Source organism: Rhincodon typus, chromosome 2 (assembly GCF_021869965.1).
Source record: "Rhincodon typus isolate 14 chromosome 2, sRhiTyp1.1, whole genome shotgun sequence".
NCBI classification, from domain to species: Eukaryota; Metazoa; Chordata; class Chondrichthyes; order Orectolobiformes; family Rhincodontidae; genus Rhincodon; species Rhincodon typus.
Window position 1 is genome coordinate 124,317,522 of NC_063333.1, and position 10,222 is coordinate 124,327,743.

The 10,222-nt window shown below is 39.1% G+C and overlaps 1 protein-coding gene across 1 annotated transcript; it reads left to right on the plus strand.

The window, feature by feature from the left end:
* The first annotated feature begins 87 nt into the window (after window positions 1-87).
* On the plus strand, window positions 88-9,995 carry LOC109924666 (gamma-glutamylcyclotransferase). Its single transcript, XM_020524664.2, has 4 exons — window positions 88-371; window positions 3,860-4,002; window positions 8,840-8,975; window positions 9,209-9,995. The coding sequence occupies exons 1-4, from the start codon at window positions 159-161 to the stop codon at window positions 9,359-9,361; spliced, it is 645 nt and encodes a 214-aa protein (XP_020380253.2). The 5' UTR covers window positions 88-158; the 3' UTR covers window positions 9,362-9,995.
* The last annotated feature ends 227 nt before the right edge of the window (window positions 9,996-10,222 follow it).

The following is a 10,222-nucleotide window of genomic DNA, read 5'->3' on the forward strand; positions in this document are numbered from 1 at the left end:
AACCCCCTTCCCCTCCCCCTTTTCTGATGAAGGGTCTAGGCCCGAAACGTCAGCCTCTCTGCTCCTATGATGCTGCTTGGCCTGCTGTGTTCATCCAGCCCTGCACTTTGTTGTCTTGGATTCTCCAGCATCTGCAGTTCCTACTATCTCTGATCGCAATGAATCGATTGTATTTGACGTTGGTGTCCGTGATCTGCAGCGGAAAGCTCCTCATCGTCATGACGGTGCCACCCAACGTCACGGACCAGATTCATGTTCCAGTCGGTGAGGGAGATTTCTTCTGTTACTTCGGTTATGGAAGTAATTTGCTGCGGGAACGGTTGCGGCTTCAGAATCCTTCGGCTGTGCAGGTCGGTGTGGGCTACTTGAGGGTAAGTAAACATGGCATGGCTGCCTCCCTCCTCCACTGTGACCGCTACTGACCGGGGTATTCGGTTTATTACACTGCGGCGGGAGTACCACTTTTTTTTCGTTAATGGTGAACCGAAACAAGAGTTGCGATGGTAGAGATCTGAAATAAAAAACAGAAACGGAGTATTCTGATGAAGAATCACCGGGCTGGATGGGAGGAACAACTGTGGGCCATTTGGTCAATCAAACCCACTTTACCATTCAACATGATCATGGCTAATCCTCTATCTCAGCTCCCTCCCCGTACCACTTCACATCTTTTGCCTTTAGAAATCTGTTTTGATATCTTAAACCTGTTCAGAGTTGGCCTCCAGAGCCTCCTGTTATAAGAAATTACTAGAGTAAAACCTTTTAAAAGGTAAATGTTGCAAATTTCAGAGCTGCTGAAGGTAAAGTAGGACTTGTTAATAGAAACTTTTACAAAGAGGGAAGACTTTGACAGTTGGGAAGAAGTTGATTTTTGCCTTACAGTCTCAGTGACGTAAATCTGATGTAGGATTTGGCTTTTTGTTGACAGCGCTATTTAGTTCTAGTACAGGGAGAATATTTCCAAACTTGGCCTGCAGCAGAACCTGCACCATGTCTCACTGAGTAGGTTGTTACGAAGTTGTATAGAGTGTGTGGTTCCTTTAAGAGACAAAATGCTTTTCTAAGCATAGGGATTTATAGAAAAAGTGTCTGCATGTAGCTGTAGATGTACAGCCAGTTCTAAAATGGAAACATAATTGGCTGCGTGATTGGAAACCTTAGGCTTGTTTTGATAACTAGCTGGAATCAGCCAATTAATTTAAACAAAACACTTAGTGAATGAAAGCCAAATGAATTTAAATCTGATGGCTTTGACAACTTTGAACCAATTCTAATGTAACAAAATTTATGATGCCCAAGATAGGGAGAGGGTTTTTGAAAATCTGTAAGGGTGCAAACCACCATCTGAGAAATAAACACCTAGCTCTCTCCAGAAATCGCTAAGCTCTCTAAGAAAGCACCATATTATCCATAAAAGGTACCACAGTACATCTAGCTAAGAGTCTTCACAGAGAACATCCCTGACAGCAGGATTAGCAGAAGAAAGGCATTTATGACTGGAGAGACAGTGGAGAAGGCAGAACATTCCAGAAGAGACATTCTGTATGGACTTTGAGAGACTAAGTTTTAGATTAATTTTTTCTTACTACTTGGGTTATGTAAGTGGGACTTGTATTTTTTGGAATAGCGTACCAGTAGAATTTTGTTCAGTTGTGAAATAGTTGGGAGTTGGGGGAAATTAGTTGGTTTGTTAGTAGTTTTGTTAATTTGACTGTTAGGCTTAAATAAATAAATTGTTACTTGTTACTTATAAAGTGAATATCAGGGATTTTCTTTCATTTAACCTCCCCTTCTCCATAACAGTTTAACAGATTAGACGAGGTGAGACTAGCTTCTCTGGGTGTTTCGCGTTTAATTATTAGATGGGGACCTCTACTCCCGCCGTAACAGACTGGGGGCAAAAACAGAAGTAGCTGGAAAACTTCTGTTCTGAGGAAGGGTCACTAGACCTGAAATGTTAACTCTAATTTTTTTCTTCACGGATGCTTTACCAGCTACTTCTCTTTCTGTTCCTGATTTACAGCATCTGGAGTTCTTACAGTTTGTAACAGACTGGGGGATTGTGTTTAGATTTTAATTATCAAAGGGGTTCAACCTTCCTTCCCAACAGGGTCAACTCTGATGAATCTGGTTTGAATTGGAGATTTCAGCCCTGATGTCTCAAAACTATCAGCTTAGAGCCCTGACAGTCGTGCTGTTCTGAATTGGGGAATACCTTTAAAAGCACTCATGATTTGGGGGATAACTGTCCTGGTGCTGAAGCCAAAACAGAGCAGCAAAGGTGCAAACTCCAACCTAGGCTTGTGTGAGGCATTGGATTTTGCTTCGTGCTGGGACAGGGCTCGTTCCACCTATGGGAGGGGTAAATACTGCCCTCTGTCAGTTGACAGCAAAGCCAGACTGTGGGTGAGTTTCCAGTGTGATCCTTGATTTGTAGAGGACAATGCAGCAGTGTGGCATGGACTAACCCGGACTCGATGGTTGTGACTTGAGGAATGCATTTATAAGAATAATTGTACGGTGTGACTTGTTGTAATCACATGTCCTCTTGTAATTTAGAAAGATCAGTTGAGAAAGAAGGGCCATTAGAAGTTGACAAAAGGAAGGTAGTGTCAGAAGGGAACAGCTGAAATAGTGTGGATCTTGAAAGCTGTAAACGGAGCAACCGTTGTAAGAAACAGCAAAATAATGTGAACTGCAGCCTCTAACTCCTCTTTTTCTGGGTGAGTCAAAGTGATAGCACCTCCAGTATCTCCGAGGGAGAGTTCCAGCTGTGGTCAATGTCAGTCTAAAAGACAAGATCAAAGAGCTAGAAAAGATGAGAATAATCAAGGAAGGGTTAACTCTTCCAGCACCATGGCACTAGTGAACTGAAAGTCTGCATAGACTCAAATAATCTCGGTAAAACTTGGAAGGTACCTCACAGTCCCACACTGATCATGAAAGAATTTTTTCAGTAACTTGCCAAGGCAGAAGTCTTTATTTCTGTATTGTGGAGGATAGATTATGACAATTGAAGCTGGATAAAGGCAACTAGATTCTGGACGCCATTCGGTGGATGTAGACGGCTGTGTGTGTCTGGGTGGATGGATTGGTGTGTGTTCAGTATTTTCATTGCTCCAGAAGATCAACACCTGACCAAGTGGTAAGGTCAGAGACTGAAGAATTCCAAATGGCTCTAGAGCTAATTAAGCAAACATCAAGCAGTGCCTAAAAAAAAATTGTAGTTCAAAGCACATGCATGTATTGTGTTCCTAATGTATTCAATGGGATTATGTTTGTGATACAAGTCAAGTGTTTTGACTCATTTGGAGGCTGTCAGCGTTATGATTCTGTGATTAGAGTGTGACAAGCTTGCCCATCGGCAAGCAAAAGTTCTTGAATCTGAACAAACCGGTTGGAAGATATGGCTGTATTGATCTTTTTCTTCGTGCTTTTTTGTCTTTTCACGTCATAGCTTCTTTGGTTATTTGATTTGTGACAATTTTAAAAAGCATGTTTAGCAACTGTGCGTTATAGTCATAGAATCCCTACAGAAGGAAGTTATTCAGACGATCAACTCTGCACTGACTGTCTGAAAAGCATCCCTTTCCCTGTAACACCACATTTACCATGACCAATCCACCAAATCTGCACATCTTTGGACTGTGGGAGGAACCTGGAGGACCCAGCAGGAACCCGGAGGACCCAGCAGGAACCCATGCAGACAGAGGGAGAATGTGCAATCTCCACACAGTCAGATTGCACCTAGGTCAGTGGCACTGAGGTAAGAATGATGACCACTGCTACCATGCCACCCTGTTGTTCAGGTATGGAATTCCCAATTTTTCTACTCATTCAATTTTTTTTTTTCCCCCAGGGCTATAAGCTTGCATTTGGTTTCCCTGATTTGCAAGAGAGCGCATGGGGAGGAGGTGTGGCTACTGTTATCCCAAGTCCTGAAGATGTTGTATGGGGCGTTATATGGCAATTGGAATCTGCTGATCGGCCATCTTTAGATGAGCAAGTATTGTCTTGTATATCTAGTCAGTAATTTCAGACAAAAAGTTCTTTTCTGAAGGCAGTTCACTGGACCCGAAACATTAACTCTGCTTTCTCCCCACAGATGCTGCCACAACCTGCTGAGTTTTTCCAGCATTTTGTTTTTGTTTGTTTTCCAGTATCTGCAATTCTTTGGTACATTTTTAAAAACTTCTTTTCTGTTTTTTTTTGGAGATTAAAAAATGATGGCCTATCTGATGCAGTCTTGTTTTAAAATATGATTTGGGTTCCATCTTTGAGACAGACATGCATGTGCATGCTTATGCCTAGGAATCAATTTATCCTTTATTTAGGACAGGTTCCAAGTATTCTTAAAACACGGCTATATTGACCATGCTATATAAGTGCATGTTGCAATGGATAAACTTGATATGCATGACACAGCTCTCTATCCAAGGAGCAGTTAGCCAAAATTATCTTTCCTTTTGTAGAGGATTCATTGCAGCTCTCCAAATAGTGATAAAAGTGTTTAAAAGGAAGGTTTTCATCTATCAAACTGCAGCTCCCATTTATTTTCTGGGCTTTATATGAAAATGTCATTATGTATATCTGAGCAAAAAGCATTCATTTACTCAACTGACACTAGAACCTACTAATTTACCTGCTGCTTATCTGCTTTAATTTCTGATTACTATTGTGACGATGCCAGGTTCTACTTATGCTTCCGTCTAGAGACCTCTATAAAAGACAATGTTGAAGTGGAGTGGGGGTGTTGTGGAGGACAGAAGAGGTCAGGTACATACAGCTAAAACCATATGAGAATGTACAAAAAAAAAATTAAAAAGGCTAACAGAATGTTGGCCTTTACATCAAGAGAATTAGAATACAAAAGAATGGTTGTTATGTGACAGTTATACAAAATCTGGTTGGGTCACATCTGGAGTGCAATGTGATTTGGGCACCACATCATGGGAGGGGTATGTTGGCCTTGGATGGAGTATTTTCAATGGTTGGGGAAGTATAGGAAGAGGAGATTAGAGATTAAAGATTTGAGTGAATTTTGTGAATAGCTGATCAAATTTTGAAACACTCCTCTTCAAATAGCAATTAATGCTAGATCGATTGACTAAAAGGGTTGGTAATTCTTCAGTTTATAAGTCAGCTATGGGACCAGCTATGATACTTCAGAGAACGCTGAGGAATTCAGGGTGAAAAATGCTGATGTACTGATTATAATCACCCAGTCTTAGTTTAGTACTGGGATGGTGGCAGATGACTGAGTAATAACAAATGTTATATACCCTGATTTGAAAAAGTATTCAGCATATAGATAAAGCCACCAATTTGATGCTGTGAAAGTGTGATTAAACATCTGTGATGTATATATTTGTAAAATAACTCCACTGAGGCTGGTATCTGTCACCAGGTCAAGCTTTATTTACACATGAATAGTCCTTGACCATAGTCATGCCTCATACAGAGTCCAGCACTAAAGGGTCAATATCTCTGAAACTCACTTTTTTTATATGTCAGCTGGGGCTCCCTGATTGGGGCTGTCAATCTGGCACAATCAGGGAACTCATTCTGATAGGTCCAGCTGGGTGACCTCATCACAATCACTACAATTAGTATCATCTTTTCAAAGTTTGGACTTTAAACTAGTAGTGAATGGGTGTTGATTTATCTTTGTGAATAAGTTTTTAAAATTAACTGGGTCATTCTTTCCTGAACCATGATTTTAAACCAGCATGTACCTCCTGGAATGTTAATAGGAGTTTGTTTATTCTGTGAAGGTTTACAACTGGAGAAAGAAGAAGTCAAGCCATTAGCTTAGTAGAGTCTCTAGGGTCAGCAAGTTATCATCTGTCTTATAATTTGGTTCAAAAGCTTTTTGGGCAGTTTAAAGGAGACTTAAGTGGGGTCAGAAGCAAGTACAATTTCTCCGAGAGAAAGGAGATTGTTCAGAGCACATAAGGAAATAGGTTACTTCAGTGAAACCATGTAGTTTGAATAATTATTGACATCCGATTATTATTGCATTGATGAATGGTTCTTCTAATGCACCTAGTTCAGGACACTAGACAAGCAATGATTAGAACGGTGTTTTGTTACAAGACTGATTTAAGTCTCAGCTCTGTTGGGTGAGCAGTCATGGAAACTGGCCTCAGACCTCACTGAACTGGAACTGAGTGGAGGCAGTAAAATCAAATTACAGAAAGAAAGGGAAAGATTTACCTCTATTTTTGAGCGACTATAATGTAATGGTGTTGGGGTGAAATGGGATTTTGCCTCTATGTATCTTAATCTTTATAAAAATTTTTTAAATTCTTTTTTGTGTAATAAACTTTTGTCTTAGCTTTTAAAACCGAATCCACAGCTCTGTGTGCTTGTGTTTCAGTAAAAGTCCACCATGTTGAATTTCAAAAATATCAGGCCATTTTCCATTCTGGGATCTTACTTGCCGAGTAGCAACATCAGCTGAAATCAAAACACAAGCGCCTGGGCCAAAATTAAGTCACATGCACAAGTGTGCATTAATTGGGAAAGGCTGGTATGAATCTGTAAAATGCAACTCCTTCACAAATAAACTGGGAACCCTGCCCATCTCTATGTATAATACGGACCTAGAAATGAGTGTGTCCAGCACAATTTCCAAATTTATGGAAAACCAACACCCTGCAAGTATTGTGAATTGTGAAAGGGATAGACTTCAAAAGGAAATATACATGCTGGTAAAGCAGGTGGATATATATCGGGTGAAATTCTAATGCAAAAAGTGTGAAATGTTACATTCTGTTGGAAGAACTAGAAAAGGCAACAATGGGCACAATTCATAAGAGGAACTGAAATCAACTGGAGGGTTTTTCGACACAAATCATTGAAGACAACAGATTGGGAAAATAGTTAAAAAGGCAAACTAGATCCTGGGCTTTAGAAATGGGAAGGATGTGAAAACTTCAGATGGTACAGTAATAACTTGTAGGAGTTATTCTTAGGATGGGGAGACTTCATTTACATGCCCATCACCATCTTGGTGCTTTTTGCCCTATGTGGACTCATTCCTCTTGGAATGAGAGAGAGGCACGTATTAAGGGATACCGAAGTTGTGGCAAAGCCTATACTTGGTGCAGGTAGGGAGAGGTCCCAAGTGAGTGAGTAGACAATGCAAAGAGCATGCAGGATAATAGTGTGGGAGTTGGGGTGGGTGAAAGTTTGTGGGGAAATTTGGTGTAGGACAACAGGTGAGAATAGTAGAGAGCTTTGGTGGGATGTGGGTACAGTAGCAGAAGTAGAGAGAGTAAAAGATATCAGACAGAAGATAGGAGCACTTGCACTGGCAAATCTTGTTTTTGCTGGGTATTGCTCTAAATCTGACAATTCATTGACTTCTGCACAGGTGGCAACCACTGACCAGGCCTAGTGTCCTGGCCGCCATTGCTGATCTAGGTGGAAGAGAAAGTCTTGACTGTACCAGCCATCCTTCAGGACCTCCCAAGTCCTGTCTGTAAAGCAGGGCATCAATTTTCCCCTATCTGCCATGTTGGGCAAATGTAACGAATTGTGTAGGGCAAGTCTGTAGTGCTTGTTCAGGTGCACAGTAGGCTTTTAAAGGGGGCCTGGGTGCAAGGCATGCAGGTCTTTTGGCAGATATCTATTGAGTGGTGAGTAGTTCTGGTAATGGCATGTGGCAAGGTAGGGATAGAATCATATGAAGGGTGTCAAAATTAAAGATTCAGCCCATTGTTTTAAGCAGGTTTATCAAACTGCTCAGTTACACTAGAAGAGGAAGTTGGTAGGCTGTCTGATTGTAGATACATAGTTTGCAATGTTGCTACGCCGTTTGCTGGGAAAGAACGGTGCGAGGAATCTGTACTCTGGATAACTTGGAACTTCTGTAAACTGTTTGAGGGACTGTTCATGAATGTATAAGTCGTGAAAACAGTAATACTCAATACAAAAAAGGTAATACCTTCCATAAACTTGTTTTGTTGGATGGAATTTTTCAAATGTAATCTTTCTGCTCTTCAGTTAAAAAGTGAAAAATATTAGTCTCTTGCACTAAATAAATACGAAGGTATGTGAATCCTTTCCAGAAATTGTCCTATTTTAATTCCAACAACAGTAATTTTAGCTGAAGCCACAGTGCCTTGTGTAATGGACAGGGTTCTTCGAGTAATGCTGAAATATTCTTTTTTTTTGTTAAAGAGTAAGCTTTGTAAACACATTTTTCAGTCATCGTAAGTGTGAGTTAAGTCTTAATCTTCTGGAAAAGTACACCTTTAAGTGTCTCGCTTTATGCAGTTGGTTATAATCTACATAAGTATGTGGTTATGGTGCTGTTGATGCTGTTTTTTGAGATTGGCCCATCATTAAGAGTTGTGTTAATGAAGGATCTGGGAAATGGTGGTGAAGGACATGAGTTTCCAGTTATATATGTTACATTGTAGTTTTTGTTTTCTTTTGGTTTTGTGCTTGAAATTTAACTATCACAGTCATCTATATGGTAAGGCTGGTGGGAAGCTTTAACGATTAGGAAATTGTTTGTTTGAATTGAAGCTAATTTATAGTTTCGCTATTACATCAGATCCACAAGGGTAAAACAGACTAAGACCTCTGATTTTTATCCTATAAATCCTTGAATAGAATCAACCTTATCACCATTTAGTGTTTTATCAAAAATATAAATCTACTCCCATCACCTGTGAGAAAATGTTTGCCATAGACAGTGATAGTTTCAGGTTTGTTTTATTTCTGAACCTTTTTTGAAGTTGAAATGATTGGTTGGGTGGTTAGCAGTGATCAGAAGAACACACAGGGACTGAACATCTGATATGTTTTTCCCTTTCCTTCCCAACAGTCAAGAAGGTGTAAAAATAGGACTATACATTCCAACACAAGTTAACATTCAACGAGAAAATACAGGAGAAGTGTTGTGTCAGACCTACCAAATGAATAACTTTCGTTCTGCCCTGCCATCTCCACTTTACAAAGAGGTAGGTTTTGAAAATGCAGATAGGCTGCCAAATAGCAGCCTGCACAGTTTAGTGGGAAACTTGTTTTTGAGATCAAGTCACTTGTAAATTATGTACTCTTAAGAACATACATGTTGTTTAAAAATTAACTTAGTGAAAAATTAATTATCATTGAATGATAGCATTCCATTTCATATAACAACTTAGTTTAAACAGATGCTTTATCATTTATTTACTCAAAATATGTTTTGCAGGTAATCTGTACAGGTGCAAAACAGAGTGGATTGCCTGCTGAATATATTAAGAAGTTGGATGCAATAAAAACAAATAATTACAATGAAACCACCCCGTTTACAATCCAGATCAGAATGATATTACGTCATCTACGGAATGACACATCAGAATGAAAGATGCTTTTTGAAAGGTTATTGTCTGTGGCTACAAGACAAATGAATTAAACATGCTGATCCCTTGGGATTTTGTTAAATTGGTTGAGATGTAAAATTGTACAAAGTTTGAGAACTTGACAATAAATGTAATTCAAACTGCTGCATGTAATTGAAGTTACAGTGCAAACATTGTTGATAGAATTTACTTGCCTTTTTCAGTTATTACTCATTTGATTTCAAATATTTGAAATGTGATATCTGTTTATGCTTTTATTTTAAATGTTGATCTTGGACAAATTGAGTCCTCAAGCAATGAATCCTTGTTTCTTAATCAAAAAGGCCCAAGTAAGATTTGTTGGGCATTGACAAAAAGACCTGTCCTAATGTCTACTTTTACTGGACCATATAGCAATTATCATGTGATCTGGGAAAATGTTAACATGTTGTCATTGTTATCGCTTTAAGATTTGGAAATATCCTCTTTTAGAATTGTCAGATTCCATAACGGCTTTGTTATATTTCCATTTATTACTTCTTAGAAAAAATTGTCATAAGGCTTGCCTAGGATTTTATCAGGAGACAATCACCTGGAATGTGATTTTTAAATAGTGTAATGAACATGTAGTTTTCAAAATAAATTCATCTTTGGGAAGCTGTGCAGTTTGCAGGATTATTGAGCACTAATCAAATCAAATTTTTTTAATTCAGACTATTCTGGAAAATTTCAGGAATGTAATTTGAAGCCATCTTTCTAGCTAAAACATGACTGCTGAAGTCCTGTAAATAGTGAAATTGTCATGAACATTAAATCTTCTATAACATTGTGCTGACAACAGCAAAGTTGTGGATTGGGTATAACACTTTTTGTACACATTTGGA

What these genes read in the sequence shown, in the direction of transcription:
- LOC109924666 (XM_020524664.2), top strand. Translation starts at nt 159, where the DNA reads ATGAATCGATTGTATTTGACGTTGGTGTCCGTGATCTGCAGCGGAAAG. An exon ending in GATCGGCCATCTTTAGATGA is followed by an intron (nt 4,003 to 8,839) that starts GCAAGTATTGTC and finishes CCTTCCCAACAG; the next exon opens with TCAAGAAGGTGTAAAAATAG. An exon ending in CATCTCCACTTTACAAAGAG is followed by an intron (nt 8,976 to 9,208) that starts GTAGGTTTTGAA and finishes TATGTTTTGCAG; the next exon opens with GTAATCTGTACAGGTGCAAA.